The sequence below is a fragment of the Dromaius novaehollandiae genome, chromosome 1, assembly GCF_036370855.1.
Source record: "Dromaius novaehollandiae isolate bDroNov1 chromosome 1, bDroNov1.hap1, whole genome shotgun sequence".
NCBI classification, from domain to species: domain Eukaryota; kingdom Metazoa; phylum Chordata; class Aves; order Casuariiformes; family Dromaiidae; genus Dromaius; species Dromaius novaehollandiae.
The window spans coordinates 207,390,932-207,416,504 of NC_088098.1; the positions used below are offsets into that span (position 1 = coordinate 207,390,932).

At 40.2% G+C, this 25,573-nt stretch overlaps 2 protein-coding genes and 6 non-coding genes across 16 annotated transcripts in view; 7 read left to right on the forward strand and 1 right to left on the reverse strand.

Annotated features, from left to right (window-relative positions):
- Positions 1-28: 28 nt before the first annotated feature.
- On the reverse strand, positions 29-13,324 carry C1H11orf54 (chromosome 1 C11orf54 homolog). Of its 2 annotated transcripts, none has more exons than XM_026109207.2 (9): positions 13,200-13,324; positions 10,141-10,264; positions 8,027-8,125; positions 7,007-7,080; positions 6,109-6,210; positions 3,737-3,913; positions 2,820-2,969; positions 2,117-2,233; positions 29-583 (listed from the first exon to the last, which is right to left on the reverse strand). In XM_026109207.2, exons 2-9 carry the CDS (start codon positions 10,196-10,198, stop codon positions 410-412), a joined length of 951 nt encoding a protein of 316 aa, XP_025964992.1. In that variant the 5' UTR covers positions 10,199-10,264; positions 13,200-13,324; the 3' UTR covers positions 29-409. The 2 variants fall into 2 exon arrangements, with proteins under 2 accessions (XP_025964992.1, XP_025964993.1); XM_026109208.2 differs by lacking the exon at positions 13,200-13,324 and adding an exon at positions 10,655-10,676.
- Positions 13,317-25,573, forward strand: part of TAF1D (TATA-box binding protein associated factor, RNA polymerase I subunit D) — a 16,090-nt gene continuing 3,833 nt past the window's right edge. Inside the window, exons 1-14 of one of the 8 annotated variants that reach the window (XM_064505127.1) lie at positions 13,317-13,427; positions 13,830-13,913; positions 15,630-15,869; positions 15,976-16,429; positions 16,730-16,905; positions 18,392-18,443; positions 18,755-19,039; positions 20,388-20,458; positions 20,714-20,761; positions 22,107-22,236; positions 22,600-22,648; positions 23,549-23,580; positions 24,455-24,539; positions 25,355-25,408. In XM_064505127.1, the coding sequence (XP_064361197.1) occupies positions 15,643-15,869; positions 15,976-16,429; positions 16,730-16,905; positions 18,392-18,443; positions 18,755-18,904 (1,059 nt within the window). In that variant the 5' untranslated portion in view covers positions 13,317-13,427; positions 13,830-13,913; positions 15,630-15,642 and the 3' untranslated portion in view covers positions 18,905-19,039; positions 20,388-20,458; positions 20,714-20,761; ... (3 more) ...; positions 24,455-24,539; positions 25,355-25,408. Of the gene's footprint in view, positions 13,428-13,829; positions 13,914-15,629; positions 15,870-15,975; positions 16,430-16,729; positions 16,906-18,391; positions 18,444-18,754; positions 20,762-22,106; positions 22,237-22,599; positions 22,649-23,548; positions 23,581-24,454; positions 24,540-25,354; positions 25,409-25,573 lie in introns of all 8 variants that reach the window. The other 7 variants (XM_064505125.1, XM_064505124.1, XM_064505126.1 and 4 more) reach the window with 7 other exon arrangements.
- Positions 20,503-20,574, forward strand: LOC112988603 (small nucleolar RNA SNORD5). The gene has a single exon (XR_003260587.1). It is a non-coding gene; the product is annotated as a small nucleolar RNA SNORD5 (small nucleolar RNA).
- LOC112988602 (small nucleolar RNA SNORA40) lies at positions 21,874-21,999 on the forward strand. Its single transcript, XR_003260585.1, has one exon. It is a non-coding gene; the product is annotated as a small nucleolar RNA SNORA40 (small nucleolar RNA).
- LOC112988605 (small nucleolar RNA SNORA8) lies at positions 22,332-22,465 on the forward strand. Its single transcript, XR_003260589.1, has one exon. It is a non-coding gene; the product is annotated as a small nucleolar RNA SNORA8 (small nucleolar RNA).
- On the forward strand, positions 22,863-22,995 carry LOC112988606 (small nucleolar RNA SNORA1). The gene has a single exon (XR_003260590.1). It is a non-coding gene; the product is annotated as a small nucleolar RNA SNORA1 (small nucleolar RNA).
- LOC112988600 (small nucleolar RNA Z40) lies at positions 24,059-24,131 on the forward strand. Its single transcript, XR_003260583.1, has one exon. It is a non-coding gene; the product is annotated as a small nucleolar RNA Z40 (small nucleolar RNA).
- On the forward strand, positions 25,173-25,305 carry LOC112988607 (small nucleolar RNA SNORA18). The gene has a single exon (XR_003260591.1). It is a non-coding gene; the product is annotated as a small nucleolar RNA SNORA18 (small nucleolar RNA).

The window sequence follows — 25,573 nt, forward strand, 5'->3', positions numbered from 1 at the left end:
AGCCACAACTCCGCTTGCACAACACCGATTTTGCCTTTTTGTTTTTTTTTTTTAATCCGAAGCCGTTTTCTTTTCCTGCGCTAAACATAAATTCACTTTTGGTTCCCCCGTCATCAGTCACAGCCACGGAGAAAGAGCAACCAAACAGCAGGAAGGTACACGATCAATACAGGCTATTGATATCGGAGTGAAATTACTGTTTCAATTCAGACAAAGCCATTTCAATTACATGGAAACTCTGAATATCCCCCTTTTAAAAATCTAAAAAGTTGGCAGTTCATTGCTCTCATATTTGTTCTTGGCTATGATAAATACCTGTGCATAATTGAAATCATTATAAAATCAGCATTTTTACTTAAAGTATTAAATTGCTATGCCTTCGCTAAAACCTCACGGTTTATGGATCAATTTAGTCTCTTCCAACCATATGAGTCTCCTTGGGTCTGTCGATACGAAAGAGAAGTTCTGCAGGCAAAAAGTATCCGAAGTACTGCACGCTGTCTGGGGTGGTGTCGTTGTGGTAGTGCCCTCCTTCCCCGTGGTGGCTGAAGCAATGGGTGTGCTCCACACGCAGGTCAAACCCCTGTGGCCAGAGAAACGCCCATGAGCGCGCTTTCATTTAACCAATATGTTAGAACAGTACTTGCACAGTGTCACGGTAATACTGCGTATTTCCACAGATCTCAAAGCACTCTACAACTATTAAGGAGTGAGAACTTGCAAGATGTTTGTGAAACTAACAGTATAAGAAGACAAAGGAAAAGGAGCTGTTTGAGGCTGTACTACAGGGTCAACAGAGGAGAGGAAAGAATTTAGAAGTCTTGACAGCCCCCATCCCTCAGCATTAAGCCCCCAGAGATTTCCTCTTTTTTTTTTTTTTAATTGGGATTACATATTTTTTGATATTCATAAAGCAGTAGTACCAAGGAACCCCAGCTGGAAGTCAGAACCCCACTGTGCTGAGTACCACAGAGCCATGCAGTGAAAGGACAATCTCTACTCCAATTCTGAGAGCCAGCTTAGAGGAAAGTGGGAGAAACAGCAAATAGAACAACAGCTAGCATACTGAACAGCGGGATCACACCCATCAGTTACTGTATCAAGAGGAAGTTGATGACTAATGCTGTGGCATTTGAATGCTAGAAATTACTAACAAAACAGTTCGTTAACACCGGATTAAAGCTCTCTTCCACTGCTGTCTCTGTAGCGACACTCAAACATTTCAAAAAATACAGGTTTAGCTGTGTGCTTTGGAGCTTTCAATGGATACATGGGAATAACCCAGCTGCCTTCACTACACAAGTTGTACTGGTTCTGAATAGAGCAGCTGTTGATGACCATTTTCCCAGTACTCATCAAAAGATTCTGGGAAGATGCACACAAATTAGCCATAGGCCAAATAAAGACACAACAAAGTTACACCCTTGAACACATTCTTGAACACCCTGAAGTACATTGTGACCCATTTAACTTGGGAGAAATTATTCATATTACTTATGACTGCATTATTATTTATAACACAGACCATTTACATCTATGGTTTCTTGGTTACTTTTAAGCAAATATTCCTACTAATGAATTTATTAATGGTTTTCATAAAGCAGATTCTTTTATCCTGAATTGTGTGCTGTTGGATCGAACGCTTGTGAAAGATGAGTTTTCTTTCAGTCATGAGGGTTTGCAGGCTTCAATTTGCATCAGCAATTATGAGACAGATACTGCACGTATTTCCACACCACAGTGGCACAGACAGTTTTTATGAAAGTGAACTACATGAACACATGCCTGACCCAGCTTCCATCCACTTGATATTCCTCCTGATATGACCAGCAGTTAACACAAACTCTGCTGCTGGGTTTGGGATACAGACAGCTGTACATGCACAATTGGAACAGAACCACTAAATTCATTCTACTGTGAACAGCCATCAGCATTTAGACTTGATTGAGCTAGTCTCAGTTCAAACAGGGACAGAAATGATATGCTTGTATTTCATTACACCACCTCTGGAAGTTTAATACAATATATACAAACTCCTGTTCTTAAAGGGAAAACCACATCCAAGACCAAATTCATTAGAAGTCTGTTTACACTTAGACATGAGAAAGAGACTCACTGGATCTCTGGAAACGATTACTGGCTGACAAATGAGTGGAGCCTTCATTTCAAAGAATTTGAGCCAGTTATTCACATCTTCATCGGTGTTCAGAGGACAGGCAGAAAATTCTGGAGGCTACAGCAAAAACAAGTGCTTTATAAATGAGAAGAAACTACTTATACTGATACCTTTTCTCTAGCGACTTTCCTTCACTTTTCCCCTCCCCACTTTTCTGTTCACCACATTTCTTCTTGCCTTGCACAAGCTCAGCAGTGCCCACTATTGTGTTGCTGCCAGAAATGGAAGTGATCAGAATATTGCTCCTTTCATTGCCCAGATGCTTAGTGGGAGAATTCCTGAAGTAAGGATTCTCTTCCTGGTACAAGCTCAATTATTTTTTTAAAAAAATCTATTGCTTGTTATAAGTATCACCTGTATTTTGTCATGTCCTTATAAATGCAAATTCATTTGGTAATAGTTCTACAGTTCCTTCTTTAGCTGTCCAGGATTCCAAAACAAAAGATGACAGTATTACGGCCAGGTAACATAGCATCGGGAGTTTGGTAATATCAGCTTCTTACTTTAATATACTGCTTATGCTAACAGTTTGTGCACAAATTTATAGCACAAAACAAAGTCAAAGCACCAAGGTGTTACACCCTGGTTTATACTTCTGTGTTCAACAGGACAGAGAAAGTGACAGGAATGAAGAGCAACTTACCATAACGTGAATCTTTGCTTTCCCCTTTTGAATGATGAATGTACCACCCATCCCAACTGGCTTTTCTCCATAGTGTTTCTCTAAAATTTGTCTCAGACAAGAGACAAAGTTAAGTTCCCCAGTTCTTTCATTTGCTTTCACTTCAATAACCTGGAGAATAAAAGTAATTCACCACTGCTGTCTTCTGCAGCAACAGTCTGCAGAGGTCTGTTTCAGATGCTGAACACATTTATAAGTTGCTGTGAAATTCTCCCAAGTTGATAACTCAAGATTACTTTTTCAAAACACAAGTTTCCCCACATATGCTGCTTCACTCACATCCTTCCAGTACCTGACCAACTTTCTTTCCTGACTTTTTGTTCAACACTAGCTTTTCCTGTGAAGTGTGCTGGTCAGCAAGTCATTTATTCACACATGAGAAATGGTATAAGCAACCCCTTTCTGCCCACCAGTTGGCTTCAACTCGATCATAAGGAAACTCTTGAAAACAGAGAAGACTCCTCAGTTTCCATGCAGCATTCAGTTTTTGGTTGCTCCACCTACACTGTCTTGTACAAGCTTTGTTGGGGGAAGCACTAAAACCTAAACAAGAGCACAGACCTGATTTACAAAAGTCAGTCATTAGCCAACAATAATCTTAAGTTGCTGCTAGTTTGGACTGGATTTGAGTAGATGATTTATGAGGAAAAATTTTACTAACCTGCTACTAATCCCTTCAGAAATTCAAACACCACTCTGTTTCCACCAGTTCTTCCCCCCATTCACCAACATCATTTTCTTGTGTTGGGATATTATTTCTTTCATGCAATTTCTACTTTACAGTTATCATAGTGAATTGATAGAAGAACACTGAAACATAAATTTCTCTTTAGCCACAAAGCTCTGCAAGCAAAGTTACCTTTCATCCAAGTACGCACCTTGCCAGGTTGGCCCTCACTGGCATAGAGGTTGGCCAACAGCCCAAACTCACAGTCAGTATATTTACTGCTGTACTTCTCAAGCAGGCACCCTTTGTCTGCAGGGTTTATCTGAGCAATGTAGCTCCCATTCACAGCAGGCTTTTTTTCGCTCTTAGCTAGCACAATAGGGATAAGCTGAGAAGAACGACATGTAAGAATAAGTCAAATTAACAGAACTGATATATATGCAGCCTAAGCTTCGGACGATGATCCCAAGAAATAACCCCCTTTAGCACACAGCTCTGTCTCTGAAGATCAAGTAAGTACTGGTAAGAAAAATGTACTAATTATTGTAGTATAGTAGAAAAGTCCAGAAGTCAGTTTTACTCTATCTGGAGAGTTAAATTTAATGTTCTGTGAAGATGAACACTGCAAAAAAAAAAAAAAAAAAAAAAGAGAGAGAGAGAGAGAGAAAGAGAGAGAAGGAAGGAGAGGGGGGGAAGGAGAGGGAGGGAGAGAAGGAAAGGGAAAGCCTAGCTTAGCCTTTGAGATCTGAGGCCTGCTTGTAAGTGAGGGCATTCTATGTGATATTTTTTCATGTGATATCCCCTTAACAACTACAACTATCGTAGTGGTCCAAGTTTAATCCTGAAATGGACTGATCTCATCCACCAAAAAACATATCAAAAGGAAATGGCAAGAGGAAGCAGGGAACAGTGAAAGTTTCCAGAAGAGTTTTCAGAAATTAGCATACCAGAGTGACATCTCATTAGGTCTCACTGAAGTCAGCAGTAGAACAGCCATTAACTTCAATGTGAACAGATTTAAGGTAAACCTGGTGGGTGTGTAAGGCTCACCCATAGGGAAAAGACAGCATGCAAAAAGACAGGACATAGATTTCTAGCACCTACTCTCTGTGTGATAGTAATAGCTTAAGCATGATTGCATTGCTCTCTTTACATTTTCACTAGTCTCCTGCATACTAAGGCACAGATTCATCATCCCTAAATGAAGGTGTCTAATTGAAATGTCTAACTGAAAAGCATCTTCTACAAGCTCCCTCAATAGTCAGCTGTGAGAGAAATGGGGGCTTCTGGGAGCAGTTGGTCTCATCTGTGATTTGAAATAACTCTCTAGTGGTGCCTCCATACTCTCTCTCTTCCCTCTCCTTGACTCTGAAAACAGCACTAAATTTTAATGTGAAATGTCTGAACGAAGAGCATGAAATTAGATTAGATGAATCTGGACATAACTTCTCTGAATAGGTGAGCTGTTAAGATAAGATCTAGAGAGTCCACTTGTCCATTAATCTAGTAATTTGCTTTTAAACAAAACACATTTTAGTGTTAGTTTTTTAACATAAGAAACTTACTACTTTTTTGTACAATACTCAGTACTGAATTTTAACATGACCTGAATCCTCTAATGCCTAGTTTAAGACTTTTCCTCTTCTTCTTTTCATATTTTAATTTATTAAAATTATTGCTTTAATTACATACTATTCCATAGCCAGGTGTTGGAGTTTGAACACTACAATATCTAAGTTTTCCATTTATCCCAAAACAAAGCTGCTTCATTTATATATTAAAAGCATTGGATCAGATTAAGCTGAATCATCCCCTAAGTGACCATCAAACTTTTCTCACAACAGTTGCACTCTGTACATATGACTACAGAAAATTCTACTGTCAAGTGGTCAAACACCCAGCTCTCAGGATGAAATGCACTCAGTCTGCCCCAACTTTACTCATCTTCACAGTGACAACAGCTAAGAGGCACTTTTGGCACTGCAGTGTACCTTTGCCTCATGAGCTCCCAGAGCTAGGGAGGCACAACAGTGCTGCAACTGAAGGTAACTTCCAAGCAGAGACCCAGACTTGAAGCAAGACTGACTGGCCAAAGCCTCCACAGGCAGTAGTTTTCACCTCCTGTCTCTCACACAGCAGGTGATTCGGTATGTAGTGTCTTTCAAGCTTAGAATGATAAAACACAGCTGTCCAAGAGGGCAAAAAACAAGGAACATTTTAAAGCCATCTCCCAGTAAGTGATTTGACAGACATTTCTACATTTTTTCATTAAAAACTCTGGCCAGGTTGTTGTCAATCAACCATTGCTATATCAGAAATCATGTTTGTTATGAGCTTCAAAGTGATCACATGCTTTCTGGAGAATCACAAGTTAAAAATCAATCTTTATTACCTCAGAAGCGAGCACCTCTTTGCATGAACCTCAACTGAATTGCTTTTAATGTGTTTTATGTGCTTTTGACAGAAAAGGTGTTTGTTAAACGATCATTTTGTTGTAAACAGGAAATACCCAATAAGATACTGCTCTCCTATTTTGATACTTCCATGAATTAGTTGAGAACTGTCATACTTCTCTTTACTGACCTCAGCATTTACTCCAAGAATCCTGGATGAAGCAGCTCCAGCTCCAAGAATGAAAGCTCCAGGCAGTTCTATGTCCTTTGCAACTATATTTAGATCATAAACCTGCAAAAGCAACACAAATCTTTCATTTTAGAGTGGTACTTGGTTTCAGACTTGTCGCTCTGTTCACTACAACTTCTAGATGCATTTAATTCACAGCACACTCATTAGTATTTTGGATAATTAGGCTGAACACAGTTCCCAAGTCTGAACAATGAAATGTCTGATAGTAACAGATTGGGTGTATCTCCATCTGTTTTTCAGCAGGTAGAGTCTGCCATTTTACCTAAAGATTGAACTACTGTTCTTGTTGAAAATGATATTTGCATAAAATAAAAAAGGAAATCACATGGAAGAGAATATCATATACATTCAGATGTGGCCAGGTGTCGGAAAGGAAACATGATAATCTTGAAAAGGGATAGTAATATGAATCCAGTGTTTGCCTGAAAATGGAAATACAAACAGTATTTACAAAGAAGCATGGCTGTGGCTTGAAGTCACTGGCATGCAACATACCATGTATAAACACACAGACCAAGCCCTTGCTTATAGGTGGTTCCTTCCATAGCTCCTGTTGCAGAGAGCAGGTGAGTCTCAAAACCTATCTAGTATTTGAAGGCAGAAGAGGAACTATCAACCTCTATATGCTGCTTCTGCTAAGATGTGTCAGATTTCCTGATGTGGTCTATGTTTAACACAGGTCAGAATAAATCTCATGAAACATTGAGAAGTAAGTCTCTCTTGCAAATAGAAACTTATAGTATCTGTTAGTCCTTGGTTTTGTTTTTAATTCAACAAGATACTGCATTTTTCTTTGACAAACATATTAAAACACCACAGCTACGAAAGAACTCACTTTTTCTTTTTGTACAAGAGGAAGAAGGTAAGGAACACCTCCCACATCTGCTATCCTAGGCTTTCCACAGATTCCTGGAAGAACACAGCCAGTTAGCTTGGCAAAATGTTTTCTCCAAAAATCTTAAATGCACGTGCAGTCTTACGCACCAAAGAACTGGTTCCTCAATCTTTTAATACTTTTAGATCAAAGTTACTCCAGCATGTTAAGATAAACTGTTACACTACTAAGAAAGCATGGAAAGCAAGCCCTAAAATGGTTCACAGTCAAGACATTTAACACGAGTCAAACTGTTGTAAAATTAACATACTCTAAGCACAAACAAATATTATAGTGGGCAACAATTATCATTTGCCAGTTCCCCAGTAAGATACCCTCATCACACAGTGGATAGCATCACCGGGACTCCACCTGCAAAATTTCAGCAAAGTTGGATGCCCAAGTCTCAGAAGAATTCATCCAATCTATTTTGACACATATCTTAAGAAGGGATGAATCATCTTCTGGATGTGCTTCTTTCACTGTGTTGATGATAGAGGAAACTCGGATGAGCTGCACAGATCAGATGTCTGTCTTTTAGACAGCTAACATCAAAGATGATGAATCCCACTCAGAAGAAGAGTTTCACTTCAGACATACACGAATGGCAGGAGTTTAGACACAGTGGAAACTGAACTCCCTAGGTACCAGAAGTGATTGACATGGATATAAAAAATTTCTCCAGCTGGAAGATAACTTAATTCCAAACCATGCTGTGTGCACTAAATGAAGTCTATGAAATAGGCGAGTATGGCAATCACAGGTTAAGAAAAAATGGTGACAGGTACTTGAATGACTTGTCCTTGCTCATACATCAACTATGCAGCAAATCCAAGAATAAAATGTAGTTTTCATCTCATGCATATTGGCTATCTGAAAAACAATCTGTCCTCTTCCAACGTCTTTAAAAGATCAAAACCAGACAGAATCAAGTATAAAGAACTGGAGAAGTCCTACTAGAAGACAGGAAGGCTAGGTTACCTTTAGCAGGAAAGCTGAAGGGTTCCTGAGTCAGATCAGGACAGTCTACAACAGAGACTTGAACATCAGCAAAGTTTTCTTTAAGCCCTTTTTGCAAAACTGGAATAAAGAAAAATGACAAAAACAATTGTTTTTATTATTAACAGTGAAAAATTACCAAAAGATTGGCAAATTACTAATAACAAGAAATATATCTGGTTTAGGCTTCACTTCAGTAAGATACTTAATAAGTAACTCCATTGATTTAAATGATACTTTCTGTAGGTATTTAATTGTTTCCAAATCAGAACTTCAGAGAAGAGAGCTTGTTTAGAAAATTGTGAACTATCACACTAATTCTTTTAAGACATTACCAAGCTTTTACTTGAGATACAGTAACTGACTGCTCCTAGGGCTATGAGGAGCAATGCAATGTGGAGTTAACATGGATTAGTGTAAACCACATTCAGCAATTGTTTTACTTCACAAGGGCAGACAAGCATGCTCATGCTCATGTGATGGCAAAGGAGGAAGTTAGTTTCAGCTGAAAGTTACAGTGACTTCTTTAAATGTATTAACTTGACTGCTTGCAATTGCTTGATTATATTCTCAAACTGTCTCTGCTCTCTGGAAATATCCTGTAAGAGCAGAAGTTGACTGTCATGTTTCCATTCATGTGGAGATTTTCTGGCAAGTGCCACTGTTGGTACAAGGCAGATAATGAACATAGCAAAGCTGTGCTGATGATCAGTCCAAAATGTAAACTTTTTGTTTTGTTTCATATCAACGTTTTAGGCCCAGAGCCTGCACAGTCACTCAAACAACAGGGAGGACTCTGACTTAGGCAAGTTTGCCATAAGAAGCAACTTCCAAACCTTAACTGAGTTGGGGAATACCTTCACATACACTACTCCAAATACTGTGTAAAAGATGCAACTTCCTCCATCCCTGGGAGTCTGCTTTGGCAGATGTCTCAAACTAAACAGCAGAAAACCTAGTCTGTGATCTCAAACCAGGCAGTTCCTTGTTTTCTCAGAGGACTTTTCTGACTGTGCCTTTGTTTCCTCCAAACAGTTTCAACCCCACTTCTGGGGAGCAGAATTACCAAGCCATTGACCACAAAGGTCAGCAGAAGGTACCTGGCAGGTTTCTAAATACATCTCGATACTTTCAGGTAAGTGGAGAAGGACAAGAAAATGGCATTTCTCAAATCATACTCAAGAGTTTATCGGCAGCAAAACTTGCAGCTTATAGGAGATCCTCAGGAGAAACAGGGGAAAAAAGGAGAAAATCATGCTCAGTACCTCATCTCTTTTGCTACTGTTGTAAGCCATTCTACTGCAATTACACTGAACCCACAGGTCTATAAGCAGCCCTGGTCTATTGCCCCATCCTGACAAGTCTGAGTGAGAAAAGCACTGAGAACCACCCACGGTACTGCTGGGACCACATTCTCTCAAAACATGGAAATGTCAAACTAACACAGATTTGGGAGAACAGCAGACTGAACTTGAGGACCTCTCTGAAGAAAAACTATAGTACATATGCTGCAGGAGACAGAAGGAACAGCACCATTCTACTAGGGCAAGGAAAAGAGGAGCTCTATAGTGTGTGAGAACATTCTGTGAAGGTGTTGGGAAAAAAACAAAATAAATAAAATGTACCCCACAGCCTGGTTCTAATTCAACCATCAAAAGAGGGACCATCTGCAGCTATCAACCTGCCATACTATACTGCATCTTGTCAGCTGTGTTTTGAGTAGCCCTGAAAAAGAAAGATTAACACCGGAGGGACAGGAAGATAGGTGATCCCATCTGTGTTAATAACCTCAGTCTATAACTGTCAAACTTCTGCAAGTTCTCCATCAATCTGCAAATGCAGCAGACTGTTTTAAAGGGTTTGAGAACCTGATGGTGTGTCTAAATATAATTTGGAGCTTTGGGAGCTTTTATTTATTTGTTAATTTTAAAGAAATAATAATGTATAGAAAAACAGTGTTTTTCTTTACGTTTCAGTGTGCTAGCAACAGAAGCATTCTGTGTGTACTTGTTATGGAGAGGTTTTGGTAAGAGCTTTAAGATAAGTTTGAAGTGCACATTTTAAGCGTGTAGAAAGTTGCACACTGCATGACTTACCTCCAGCAAGCTCCTCCAAACTTGGAACGTGAAAAGCAAACCTTTCGACTTTGGCCATTTCCTAATTTGTGTGGTTTTCTTCACGTCAGAAATCACAGTATACCAAGCTCTAGAAGCGACTGATCTGTTAACAAGGATAATGGTTTAACAATTAAAAGTGGCTTGTATCTTCATACTGTTCTTTGATATATAACTTATTTTGCAATTTCACTCACAAATGCAGAGACAGTAGAACTGTAATTCTGCCATCAAAGGAAAGTTTATGATTAATTTTCGTATGCACTTTGGAAGAGGACATATCTGTCAGCTCTACGGCAGGTTCAGAGAATTATACATGCTAGTTCTCAAGCCTACAACTAGCTGTAGGCGAAATGCAGCCTATGTTGAAATCGGTTCAAGAGACAAGTCAGTAAGCTACCTGTCCTTTGTAAGACTGAAACAATCATTTGTTTTCGGAAAAAAAAAAGCTGGGCTTTTCTGAGCACATTAGCTGCCTCCCCAGGTCCTTCCCTACCTTGATGTTTACTTTCCCAGCATAACCCACTGTGGACTTTCAGCCTCAGCCGTGATATGGTCTCCAGTTGATATTGAGAATGTTTCCCCTTTCAGAGGCAAACAGTCTCAAGTCAGAAAACAACAACAGCAAGTCCTAACACCACTTGTGCAGTATCTTGGTAGGGAGCCCCTAACAAAAAGTTTTGCTTTGAACTTAAGTTTCAGAGTCTCTGTTCAAATGAACTATATTTCAGTCAGCCTTGCAACAGCAAAGTCAGTTACTAGGGCAAACCACCAGGTCAGGGCAGAAGCGGCTGATTAGCCACTACCTATAAACCAGCCACAGCAATCATTAACTCCTTAGGCACTTGTCTGCTGCACGCAACACAAAAAGAAATTGGGTCCCACTTATCCCTACCTCAGGCCCTGGAGGAAAAAGACAAAAATCTACTTTAATTACTAGATCTGAAGAACTTCCATTAGCAAAGATTCTAATGCAAGGTATCTGTTTATGCATACTTTTAGTTTTTATTAAAGAAACATTCTTGCATTTATGATTGCCAAAAATACTGTGGTGGGGGAAGTGGGGGGAAAACAGTCCTTATATCACAGTTCTCTGGAGTCTGCAAAAGGAAAAAGGCCCAGTGGGAAAAAATATAAGGAGTTGGCAGATTATAGTAGTCACTTGAGATATTTGTGCTCAGCATTCGGCCATCCAGAACTACTTCTATTGCAGTAGAGAAGAGGGGAAAGACAGCTGCCTATGCAGAGTACTCTCATTTTAGCTAGCCTGATGCACCTCCACAGGCGACTCCCTCTCTCCTCTTACTGTAAAGGACAAGGTAACAGGCTGGATTAGGTGCCTCTGGTAGCAGCCTTCTGTCAGATGGAGTGAATTGGACCCCAGCATTTTACATCTGGTGTGCTCTGAACACAAGAGAGGGAGTAATTCAGTCAAAGAAAGTCAGAAGATGACTTTGTCAGCACTGTTTTAAATGATATTCATCCTGTCAAAAACCTTTTATCATGTCCAGAAGGAGCCTGTGACAGAAGTCAAGAAACAAGGTGAAGAAGTCCTGAAAGAGACTGAGAAGACAGACTAGAGATGGTGTTGTGAACAAAGCAGAAGCAAAACTTAGACACAGTTCAAACAATCAGGGACAGGTATAACACCTAGACTATCATCTGCTGTCTAAAGGACAGTAATCAGCCCACCACAATCAAGAAAGGCAGTACAGATTGTAGGAAAAGCTCAGTTTATCATAATGACCTTGAACCAATTGCTAGACTATAGTTGACTTAGAAGAAAATGAGAAGTAGATCAGTGTCTCCAGCATAAGGACAGCATTGACAGTGGGGTTGTGTGGTGTGGGAGAGGGAGAACAGCAAAGGAGACAACAATAGAAAATTAACATCCATGATGGTAAGATGGAGTAACATCAAATTAGTACAGAAAGCTTTGAAAGAAGCGCAGATGTGTGACAAAAACGCTAAAGGAACAGTAAGGAAAAGTTAGGAAGCGATCCGGGATGGTACCACAAGATGGTACCACAAGAACCAGGAGAACAAGATCCAAAAAGACTTCCAAAGGTCGAGCTCGACCAAGAGGAACACAACAACAGAGAGTGGCCAGGAAAAATGCAGACGAGTTAAGAACCCTGACATTTAGGCAGGAGTTAATATCAGAACCTGAGTTAAAACAACTTGCAGGGAAGAAGCCAGGTAGGAAAAGTTATAGGCTAGAAATGTGGCAGGACAGGGGGAAAGAGACATCAGGCAAAAACTGGAGAGGACACAGTCAGCGAGACAGGAGAAATTTAGGGATGACACCAAGAAGAGGAAAACATCTACAGATGTGCCTGCAGAAGTTGTGTTCCTCAACTAGGGAGAGGCAGGAGATGGTGGAGGAAAGGTTCACAGCAGCAGAGACATCTGCTTGACTGGTTGGGATAGGGAACAGAAGTCGATAGCGGCAGGCAAGGGCTGGTGAATCGGATGAGGCCGGGAATCCCTGCTGGGATCATCGCGTCAGCCGAGGCTAACGAAAAGCACTGGAGTGAAGAAACACTAAAGCTGCTGTTGAACTTGGGAAGGGTGCGAGAAGAAAGAAGGGATTATTTAGGTTGGAGCTGCCAACTCGGAGCGACCGGGCAGCGAAGGGCAGCAGCAAGGAGAGCGAGCCTTTGCCAGAAGCCGCGGGAGCGCGGGCGCGGGGAGCCGGCGCCGAGCTGCGGCTCGCCCGAGGCTGGGAAAGCGCAGAAGTCCCTGCGGAGCGCGGCCCGGGCTTGTTCCCTGCCCGTCTCGCAGCGTTTCTCGCGGACAATAAATCTGCGCTCGCAGGCAGCAGCGACCCAGGAAAGCGTGTGCTGTCGGGGCTCCGGGGCGGCTTGGGGCGGGCACGGAAAGAAGGGGACAGCCGCGCCAGGCCGGCGGGTGAGCAGCGGCCGTTACCGCGCCTCCGCGCCCGAGGAGAGCAAAGGGGGAGCTCGGATCCGCCCGGCCAGGCGAGGAGAAGAGGAAAATAAAAGCCGAGAGCCGCCCTCGCTGCGCCTCACCGCACCTACCTGCCGTCCGCGCTGCGCGGCGCCACTGCCCGCCCCGCGCCCGCCGCCGGGCACCGCCATCCCGCCCTGCCCCGCCCCCGCCGCCCACCAACATGACGGCGGCGCCGGGACGCCGAGCCCGCCCATCCCTCCCTCCCGTCAGGCCGCGCGGCTCTCGCGAGAGCTGGGCGCTATGTAAGCGCGCGGGCGGCCATTACACGCCCTTTGCGGAGGCGAGGCGGGAGGCAGGTGGGTGATGGTGCGCGCGGCATCTGCTGCCATCCGCGGCGGGCCGGCGCCTGAGGGGCGGCAGCGGCATGAATTCACTCCGTGCTGTCGAGTGCGTCCGCGGGGAGCCGCCTTCTCCCTGCCCCCTTTGCCTGCCCCTGCGTGGGGAAGAGCCCGCCCGGGGTCGCCGGTGGCCGCCTCGCCGTGGTGGCGGCAGCGGTGCCCGGTGGGGCGTGCCTGGGGGTGGGGGCGGTGTGCCCGCGTACAAAATGTCCGCCGCGGTGGCGGGGCTCGGCTGGGGGCGGCGTATGCGGCGTCCCTCAGCGTCGAGGTAAACTTGAGCAGAGTCCTGAAGGGCTCCTTGGGAGGAGAGGAGGCTGTGTGAAGCGATCAGCTTGTAACTTCCCCTTCCTCCCCCCATAGGAGAACGGTTAGCGATGTGGTGTGCCGGTCACTCTTAACAATAGAGCTGAAATAGCAAAGATAAATGGTGCTGAGCTGCTTACCGTAAGTATTAGCTACAGCCTAGCTAGCTAATGTGCCGTTATTGCATGTTCTTGTGGCCTTGGTGTTTGTTATACTGTTAATTTCTGGTCATTGTGTTTGTCAGGATGTTGGTCAATTGAGGTGAATTGGTAGCAGTGTAGTTGCTGTAGAGTCAATGAAGAGAGTTCACCTGGAAAGTAGATGTGGGTTGCTCTCTAGGGTTGTTTTCTCTTCCCTGACAGTGAAGGGGAGATTGGGCCCCTGTGCTACTAATTTAACAGCATTGGGATGAATTTGCACTGTCCTGTATTTCTGTAAGTGTTTGCTTCCAAGCCTGTGTTTTCATTTTGAAAAAGGCAAGCAAATGGGTTCTACCTTGAACAGTTAGATGATGCAAAAAAGCCATCTAAATATAGACCACTTACAATTTAATAACTGATGTGAGGCTGCAGCTGACTTGTGGTACTCATGCCTTCTTTGATCTGAGAAGTTTGAGGTCATTCTAGCTCTATGGGAGGGGGAGGAAATGGACCTCATTGCTTTGAATAGTGATGACTGTTGCTGTCCAGTAATATCTGGCTACAAAAGTATTTGTTCCAGCCTGCTGTTTTCATTCATTCTGCTAGTTTATATATGCATCTACATTATTTCTAGACTTCTAGCTTTGCTGTTGTATACCTTTGTCTTCCTGTGCTTTTGCTCTTTCCCTTCTCCCTGAATCTGTAATAATCTCTACTCTGAAACATGAAACTACTAACTATAAATGACAACAGCAGGTTACCTAAAGATGTAAGATGATTTTTCTTGTAGTATCTTCAGCTAAATTGTGTGTTACTGCCTTTGAAATACTACTGAGCAAACTGAAGGGTTTGTGAAACTGTAGAAAACACAGTAGAATTATCAAGATGCAGCACTACAGGGTTAGGAAATAGCAGATGAAATTACTCTAGGCTACTGCATAGGAAGGCAGGTTCTCTCTGCTGTTCTAGGCCCTTCTGCATAGACTGGGGCAGCTGGAGGGTGAATTGGATTATCTTGGTGATTCAACTAGAAACTAACTTTTGTGTGGTTAGTCCCCATTTGGGTTGGCAGTCAGCGAGCATCTGGTTGATAGACTCTGTTAGAGCAAGCACCAAGAGGCTTCAGGTACCGTGGAGCTAGTGAAAGAATAGAAGAGGGAAGATGGAGTTCCTCCTGGTTGTGACACTTGCTTAGGTTACTTTAAAATGATAGTAAATGCAGGGAAGTGAGTATTTGTATGTGTTACACTTGTAACTATCTTGCAGTTCTAAAAAGCTGTTGGCTACATGCATGTATTCTTGTACAAGAGAAAAATTATCCCTTGTAGAGAGTTGGATGAAACTTCGTAACAAGTTGCTCAAAGAGGTTGTAGAATTTTCACCTTGGAGAGGCTGGAAGCTGGCCTGTACAAGTTGGTGAACAATGTGATGCAACTCTGAAGTTAGAATTGCTTGAATAGGCAGTGAGACCAGAAGAGCTATACAGGTTGCTTTTGTCAATATCGGCAATATTTTGTCAATATGTAGCTATAACTTAACTGTTACTCTGGCAGCTAATACAGTTACTTGCAGTTCATAGCAAAATCTATGTCCAAGTTTCCTCACAGATTGCTCTGATAACCTAGCCCTATTAGATGGAGTGGGGGGAGGCTTGTTATCTGATTAACATTAAATTTTTCTTTAACTATGAATATCTTGAATTCTCATTGATTTTTAGGACAAATTGAAATATGACTGATACAGATGAATCTCAGGGTTCTGGTTCTGATCACTCTGCTCAAGATTTAATATTCACTCAGCAGAAAGAATCATCTGAGGTATGTGAATTAAATACACAAAGGGAGTGTTCAGGCTCAGAGCAGAAGGATGCCACTCCTGAGGAGTCTTCAGATGAGCTTAATAGACATAAATCCACTGCTTCAGCTATGGCCTTTCTGGACAGCAGTGATTCAGAAACGTGAGTTTTTTTCTTTTAGTTTCTTGAAGTTTTTCATGTATAGAATTTGTATGATGAATTGTAAATGTAAACAGTCCTCTGAAAGTAAGTATTGCTTCTTCTTCAGAGCTCTTTCTGCTTCCAGTGGCAGTGAATACCATAACAAGTGCTCCACTGTACCTTCCAAGCGAAAAAAGAGATCTCGACCTTCAAGGCAACAGACAGAATCTCTTGCAGAATCTGATGCTGAAAGTTCAGATTCCTCTCTGTCCCCTCAAAGTCCAGTGAAATCATCTAAAACTTCCAAACAGCAGAAGTCAAAGATCAATTTGAAAGCCATTTTTGCCTATCACTTCAGGGGAAAGAAATTTAAGGCTGCTGCACACCGGAAATATAAGAGTGGCTCGGGGAAGAGGAAGAAAAAGTATGAGAGCACGCAGATGCCTGTGGGGAGGCCACCACTGACGGCATCACCACAAGAGCAAAAGAAAAGGCTTCTAGATAGAGGCTTTCAATTCCCTTTTGTTGAAAAACATTATGGGAAGAAAGATATCCCTTTAAAGATGGTTCTTGGCTATGAGGTGAGTCTTTGGTTTGTAGGAGAAATGTTTTATTTTTGTACTTAGCCAAATTAAATTCACTGTTTTAAAATATGTGGTGCTTTTACTTGATGAAATGGATCTCACTGAACTGCTCTGAAACAGATTTCATTGTACTTTTGGTAAAAAGGACACTTGTTAAGTCTGCTTGATCTCTTAAGAGAAACACAAACTTGAAGTACAAGGGTGTCAATATTAAAATTCAGTTGATAATATAACTGCTTTATTTTTTTGTTTTATGGTATTTAAGATCTTGCCTGATACGTTACTTTATTTTTTTAGCAAGCAGCTGCAAAGGGATATTTCCAGTACATTGAAATGCTCAAATATGAAGAACATCTCAAAAAGGCTTTAAAAAACCTTAAAGCTAGTGAAGACTTAGAAAGAGAATGTCTGGCAGTGCGGAAACACAAGTATTTAGATGATGAAGGCCCCATTTCCCCTATCCAGGAGACAAAGTAAGTTAATTGGTTAATCTTAAAATACTTAGGCAGTATAAAACTTGCCAGGCCCTCCACCCCAGTCTGTATGTGTATTGCATGGCTGCCCTCTTCAATGGGTAGATGCAGGACAGTCTCTGGTGAAAAACCTCTTAAATATTTCTGAGGTTCAATAATGTATACCATTTTTAAAGTGGAGTTGAGGTAATATAGTTGCTTGTAGTTGCATGCAGTTCTGTGGCTGAGTTGCAAGTTTGTCAAGTTCAATTCCAACACTGTTCTTCTAACCTATATAAATACACTGTGTAATCTGAATGTGGAAATCTGCTCAAAATCATCATTTCTTTTGGGAACAAAACACTTCAGATTCTGTGCTTGTAGGGTAGAGTATACTTAATCTGAGGCTTTTTTCCCTCTCAAGTCATGGTTTGTGCTGTTTATTAAAATGACATGGTAGAAGTTAAGTGAGAAAGTTAAGTGATGTAAATCTTCTAAAATACGTTCTACTATTGTTATCCTATATAAAAGAAGTAGAATGTTTTATGGTAAAGATTCAAGAATACTTTTGAATCTTCTCTTTATTTTAAAAAACATCTGTGAAGTATCATTTAAAATCTTTCCTTATGACCAAATTGGCTTTATTACATAAAATAGTGATCAACAAATCAGCAAGATGACTTATTGCTGTAAATGTACTTAACATTGTAATACAGGAGAGTCTAGAAGACTTTGTAGAAGTACAAACCTGTTTTTCATCCACTGTTCACTTTAGTTATCACCAACACTGCTAACTTACGTAAGTTGCAGCATCTGGTTGCAGCATCTGGTTGAGTGTGTAAGATAATTATTAGTTTGTACTTTTGTAAGAGAGCAGGAGAAACTAAGTTCAGTAGGATGAATACAAGTCAGCTGATCCAGACTGGCATATCTTTATATTATCTTGGAATTAGAAGACTTTCAGAGCCATATCTGTGGAACCAGTCCTCCCTATGCCACTTGAAGTGACAGCCATGGTACTAAAACAGTTTCTGTAGAGTCCTAACGATCTTAGGAGAGGAACCTGTGAATAGTGGTGGAAAGGCATTTCATGCTTGAGTTTCTGGGCATTAGGGAGAATTCTTTTTGGCTGTGATATCAGCAAAACAATTGTGTACTTGCTAGTTGATGCTTGTTCTTTTATTTTCTTCTTGTGTTCTGCTTGTTCTCTAACTTGCTGACTTGCTAGCCTATTTGTTTTGTCACCTTAGTTTTACTTCACTACTACTATTGTCTTCTACTATTCTGTTGCTGATCACTGCTTCTGTCCCACCAGGATATAATTCTGCCATCAGAATCAGTCCTTTTAGAACAACGTAGTGTTGAAGCAGACCTGTTTTATGTTTACAAGCTGTATCACTTCCATACACATCAAGAGAAACTTGGGGGCTCTGGTAGGAAGATAGTCTACACACTTGAGACTATTACTGTGAAAGTAAAAACCTGGATTTGAATTTTTATATTTCAGTGATAACAGCTTGGATTCTGATAGTCAAGAAGACTTTGATGCCAGAGTAGTGGTGAGTAAATATTCCTTAACTTCACAAACTCTCTAACCTTCTTTCTGTTCCTATGCTAAAGAATTGGTTAAAAAGAGTACTTAATTCTTGAGTTTGGATTCAGTGCTCACTCTGATGCCTGTGATCCTGATCTGTAATACAGAAGGAAGTTGTTTTGAGCGCCCACATCCTCCTCTATGAAATAATGTTGGACTGTGCAGAGATTCTGGAATTCTCTGAAGAATTCTCAGAAGCTCGCAAAGTTACTACCAGAATATTTACTTCAAACTCAAAACTAGAATTGTGAACACTGCTATTCTTCATTGACTTAGGAGAACAGCTGTTTCATTATAAGCAGCAAAATTCCCAACAAGAAAAAAATCAAGGCAGAAGGGAAACATGCAAAATCAACTGGAGTGATGGAAGTAGAAAATGAAGAATATGATGCTGAGAACTGTCTTCTGCAGGGTTCAGTTCAATGAACAAAAAGCTAACAAATGAGGTGGTGGTGTGGTGGTCATGCTTGACAGACCTTTCAGTGCCTTCTTGGCTTAAATGGTTGTTCTGAAGTCAACCTTGTGCTATCAACCAAGGAACCTAATCAGGTTTGGTTTAAGGTGAGTATTTGGCTTGTTTGTGTGTGAAACTACAGGAGTAATATGTCTTTTTATTAAGCTCTTAAGTGTGCTCTGTGCTGTCCTGTACCAGTAGCCTTGGCTCTATGGCTGACAACTCTGTTTAAACACTAGCTTCTGCAACTTGTATAATCAATGGATAATCTATAACTAAAAATAAGAAAAGTTCCAAATGCTGCAGTTCAGCAGCTGTGTGGTATGGAAGAGTGTATGTGTGTGCACACATGCATGTGTATGCCCTTATTATTCATTAAGAGAAACTTAAACTAGAGCCACTTTCCCTCTTTTTGCTCCTTTTTTTTGTGTGTGAGGGCTATTTGAGGGATTATTTTTTGGTGTCTTAGTGAAATGCAGGTTATACTTTGAGATACTCTAATGGACTTCATCAATGGGGAGAGTAGTGGTTGACGAGAAAACTGATACTTAAGCAAAGCTGTTACACACCAACAAAAAAAGAATAAAATGCTCACAGAAGTAGTCTCTTAACTTGAATAGAAGTTTACTGCAAAATGCTATTAATATAATAAGCATGATAAAATGAATTCTTGTATTAAAGATTATACTCCATTCTTACGTGCACAGTAATAAAACTTTGGGAAAACTAGTTTTCTATTGCTGAATTCGATTAAAGATGTGTTATTTTAGAACTGTAGCAGTGGAATGAATCTTAGATGAAAAAATTGTCCTTTCTCCCTTTTCCTCTCCCTGGTCCAGAATGCTAATATGATGCAATATGAACATGACTAGACAAAAGACTGAAGTTGTCCCCAGTTGCAAATTCCTTTCTCAAAGGTGTTTTAGTCGATTGGAGACATGACTAGCAAATGCTGAGAAATGGTTTGAATGCTGCTAACTCCTAGATCACAAGACTGCCTTGATAGCAGTAGAACTTGAAAATTATGTTCAAAAAGTTCACCTGTGAATCAATGAGAAGCTAATTACCAAAGGGCAATATGCCTCACTGAAGTACTCTATAATAACCAAATTGCTGTTGTCAACAAATTAACAGCTGTTTAGTGGGTAGGAGCTGTCTGTGCTGAACAGGGATGTTGTTAAAAAAAAAAAAAAAAGCTATCTGCTCTTAACTTCCTTCAAAATATAGTTGACAAACTGAGGAGAGTTACTGCAGGTATTCTAGCATTAACGAGAGTCTGACAAGTTGCATTGCTTACGTGCTTGAATTAGGGTTTCAAATACTGGTAAAGAAAACTTGGTTTCACTAATGCAACTTGTTAGCTCTAGGGAATAAGATTGCAAAATTTACTCTTCAGTAGTTGAAGATCATATTTAATATTGGTCCAAAATTAATGGCTAAATATAACTCTTTTAGGCATCTACATCAGAAATACTCTGTATGGCTTGAAAGACTCATCCTGGATCTAGGAGTGGGGTTCTTACTGGGTAAGGTATAGCAAGGTGGTATGTGGAGTCCCACTCATTCTGTAGTTCACATGATGAATTTTTCTGTTCAACTGCTGAGTGACTCAGAAATGAACTAAATTTCAATTCTGATTAGAACTGAATAAATAGACATAAAAAGTGAGCTTATTTACAAGTGTTATATTGGTTGCTGAAACCTGGTTTTCAGCTTCGAGTCTTGAGTTATTCAACTATATCTGACAGGTTTTTTATCTCCTTCCTTTTTTTAATTTTCAGTTTGTTGCTTTTGGGAGATGGAATACTGCTCAGTTTTCTTGGTGTGAGGTAAGTTGTTACTTGGTTTTGAATTCCTATTTCCTTCAGGTACCTTTGCTATAATTTACAGAATGTTTTTGAAAATTTTCCATAATTCAAGTGAATCCATTACCATGTTTCAAATCCATGCAGATTTTCTTTATGTGAAGCTTTATGGGATGGAGTTCTGTGCAGCATCTCTGCTTTTACCAATCTAACCAAGATTAGAAGCTGTGTTTGAAAGAAAACTAGAACTTTGAATTCTTGAAAAACTGTTAACTTCTAACAAAACCTGCATTTATGTATAGAAATATTTATTTGACCTGGTGTTGAATGCTGCAGGGCAATCTAAAATGTCTGCTTTGTTCTTGACATGGCCTGGAGCACTCCCAGGTGAAGGAGTTTGAGAACTGCTGTGCACTTAGTCTCCTGGTGGTACCCCACCCTTACTTTCTGTACCACTATGTACCGTACAGCTGCTGCTTTGGGTCACTTTCTGTGGTAAAATTCTGTCCTTGCGCATGCCATCTTGCATCAGTTCTCCATTCCCGCTTCCTATGCGAGAACGGAGGGGACATCAGAAGGCAGTGGTCTTGTGCATACACATACATACACATACTGCATGCATAGCTAAAGTTGTGAAACTACCTACTGCGGGATGTTGTAGTTCGTGTGGGTTCAAGAGTGGGAAATACCATGTAGGAGACTAATACCATGTAGGAAAAATTCACGTAGGATTACTGAATAGCAAAACATCTTTGACATGGGAAGCCCTGAGCTGCAGGTGAAAAAGGCTGGGCAAGTAATGACTTCTCACAGGAACATACTTGCTCAACTAAGAAGATAGAAACAGGGCTTCTTTTGGCCTTTGCTATTAGTAAGAGTACTGGACTAGGTAACACTTCAGTCTGACACAGTATAAATTGCTCTTATAACAGTATCTGATACTGAATTCTTTGCTGCAGTTACCTTAGTCCAGATTATACCTCCCTCTAAAAACAGAAATAATGGAAGGCAACAGTAGTTAATGGAGTAAGTATATAGTAAAGACTTGAAAAATCGCTTTGATTTTGTGTACTGTTTAAATGCTATTTCAAAAAATAGTGAAAATAAGATGAAAGCTGATGTGTTTGTCTTGTTTCAGCACTTGTTCAGTTTTTGTCTCTTGCTGTAGACAAAAACCTGGAACCTAGTGCTTAGAGAAAACCCTTCTTTGCAACCCACAGCTGATCACCATATTAGTTGTGTTACTTATGTGAAGGGACAATATTTGAATGAGTTACTAGTAGAATACATGCAGATACTGAATCTAGGGCATCAGTTTCATGTTCTGTGCTAGCAGATGTGTAATCCAGTTACGCTGATTCCTTTCCAGACTGTTCAGATGAGTACACCTGCTCTGCCACAGTGAGCAGTTATTTGCAACTGTTTCCTGGCCTTCTGAAGTGCAAATCTGTTACTTCACTGCATTTTTGTGGAAAATACTGAGCCTGTTAGTGAAAGAGGTAAGTTCTGATGTGTTTCTGCTGAGCTTTGCTGTGAGGATATTGGGTTTCCTTAGGGAAGTACTTCTGACTTCCACAGCAAATGGTCAGACTAATGTTTATGGTATCTGCACCCAGCAGTATTTTCCTGATGGTGTGGTAAAAGCAGTGCTACAATAATTCAGCAGCTGGCATTGTTTGTTTTCATGCTAATGTGCTGGTTAAACTCAGTATTTCTGTTGAAACAAGTAGATTAAAAGTTTCTTATTTGGATACTTGTCATTTTAACCATTCTTCACTAATGTATTTCACATTTTGTTTTTATGTGGTAAGTATAGTAGTTAAACCAGTGAACATGTACTAAAATATTTCCTCTCTTTGAAGGGGAGTTCCTGTGACATGTCTGAAATGGTGAGAAGCCTCTGCAATTAAGGTAAGCATTGAGGGAATAGTTGTTTTTTGTCAAGATGGAGATAGTTGGATGAGGGTCATGTGAACTCAAGTCTTAGATTTAAGTTGCCTTTTTCCAAAGGAACAAGATTTTATTTTGAAACTAGAAGGCAGCTAGTGAAATGTTTCTGATAATGTAGTTGATTAGGCTTAGAAATAGAAGCTATTCTACAGACACTGTCCAAAGTTAATTGTTATGCCTCATTATTCAGCAAATAGACACAACTCGTTGTGTGTCTGAAATTGAATAATGTGGCTAGAGGAGTAACAGGTTATGCTTTCCTCACTGTAAAGCTAATTGCAGTGGTGACAATGAGACCTGTAACAGGCTTACTTAGCAAAACAGTTCTTACGCAGTTACCATCCAAAGCACAGCTACTGTGAAGTAGACCCAAGGATTGGGTTGTTTTGATGGCTTTGAAATTTGGATTGTGTTTGCTAAAGGATACAGGATTGGCAGCTAGAAGAAAAAAGCATGGAGTGCTGCATTTTTGCAGATGGTTTATGAAAGCATATTTGTAACCTATCTTAAAGTGGTATCCCTTACATGTTTTCTGTATATCACAGTATCAACTGACTTTTAGGTGACTCCTGTAAAAGTTGCACCTTCTGTGTCGTAGTGCTCTTAATTTTTTTTTTTTTTTAGCTGCAGGTTGTTGTTGTTAATACTTGTATGATCGATGGGACCATGTCTCTAGCTTTAAAAGAAATGCTTCTATGTTTTGGCATTAGCACTTAGACATTAAGGCAGCATAACTTGACTACAGGCTACCTGCTTTCTGTTAAGAAAAAAAAACATACTTAAATCTTCCTAAAATTATTAAAATGATGAAGAAACTTGAAACTAATTCTCAGATGCAGCATTTCCCTATTTTCTTTGTAGGAAGCTGACTTGCGGTCTGTCCTAATGTCTTGGTAAGTTAGTATGATTGATTGTTATTGAAATAAGGTTGCTGCACTGCTCTGAGGGATGTTTTATTCCTGTAGGCCATATCTGCGTATTAGGTAAAGAAGACAATGCAGTATGTGGTACACCAGACTTGATTCCATTTTATTACTTTTGTCCATAGTGATATTCATCCTTTAATGTAGTATAATCTCTTTGACACTGCATGTGGAAAAGAAGAAAACTTTCTAAGTTTTCAGACATGATATATAGGCTAATACAAATCATATGAACTGCAGTAGTTCTCTGCAGCCTGCAGAAAATACAAGGTGATGCAGGGTGGGGTGTGGTGGTTTGTCTTTTTTCTTTTAATCTTTTATCCTTGCCCCTTGCAGGTTAGCTCTGTTACTTAACTTGCTGAGCTGTTAGCTGGTACTCTTTCAACTGAAAGGGTGCAATGTTGCAGAATAAAACAAAGCTAATCTTCCTCCAAATTTGAAAATGCTATATTGTTGTGATGATTGGCAAAATGTTCAACTGCTCTGAAGACAGTGAATGAGAACAGCCTTTCTGAACAAATCTTAGATGAGTGTTCTTTTCATTGTGCTTTATTGTGGACATCCATTATGAATATTTAATATGCTGTGTTTTGTGTCAGTGAACAGAAAAGATGACAGTTCTGTGTGATGTTTTTGTGTTTCTAAAAAAGGCCTTTGAGAGCTGACAGATTAAATAGGATAACGAATACTTGGGCATACTAGTAGCTGTGGTTCCAGGGAGAGTGATTATCAGGAAACATTTGTAGTTATTTCTAGCATTGCTCTAGATTATTCTGTTTTGTATATGCATACATGTCTGTAACCCTGTAATGATGTGGCTTTTCTTTATGTTGTACATGCTTAGATAACAAAGAAGAAGAAATAAGATAACAAAGAACAAAGAGAAGAAATAAAGAAGCCATTTAACAGAAATATGAAGCCTCTACTAGGTTAGTAGGAAACAAACTTTTGCCTATTTCTCAGTGATGGGAGGACTTTTGTTTCCTGTGACTGGAACTCTTTATCAAGCTTTCTGGCTTGTGGAATGCTTCAGGGACTTCTCTCAACACTGCTACTATATTTTAATGTAGTGCCTGTTCTCATTCCGTTAAGGAAAGGATTTATTTTTAACTTTGGTTTGTCAAAAGAATACTTGCACAAATTTCTCAAGGAAACTGAAATTATCAAACTAGACTTGATAATTTTACTTCAAATAGCAAACACTTGACTAAAGTCGCAGGGAGAATTTTCTGTTCAAGTGAAACAAGTTAATTCCCTTTGTTTTTTGCCTTTCAGATAGCATTAGCTTTTCACACTAAAAATGTTGCTAGTACTTGTAGCTATTTTTATGCATCTCACAGCCTGCTAGCTCCCTTGTGATTTTCTTTTTTTCTAATCAAGAAGTTGCTACTTCATCTTTTGCAAGTGTTGATCTTCCCAAGTGTTGATGATACTAGTGTCTAATCTCTCCTTCCCCCCAAACGTATTTTAATTTGTATATATCCTTCTGAGTATCTTGAAGCATGACAACCTGTCAGTCTACTTGATTTTTATCTATTGTATTAACTTACAGTACTGGAGAAGTTGAGGTCTATCCCGATAGGATCTCTTCTGTAGGTTCATGTCGTTGGAAACGCCTCACAGAATAAACTTGTGGTTTTGCTTTACCCATTGAGCTACTTGTTAGCTCTGTGGGATAAAAACTGCAAGACAGATCTTAATTTGACATTCTAGGAATGGAAATAATGCTTATGTTCTCCTTTAGGTACTGACTAAATGCTTTTGATATGAATGAGAGAGATGCGAATGGAAAAGTTTGGTAAGAGTCAAAAAATAATGTGTTTTGTGATCTGGGATTTCAAATGTAACTTGCATGTTGAATCATATTGATGATATTGATAATCACACAATTCAAACTTAAGCCAGATTTGTGTAGATACCTTGGTTTCTAAAAACTTTATATAGTTATTGTGGTTTAAGTTTT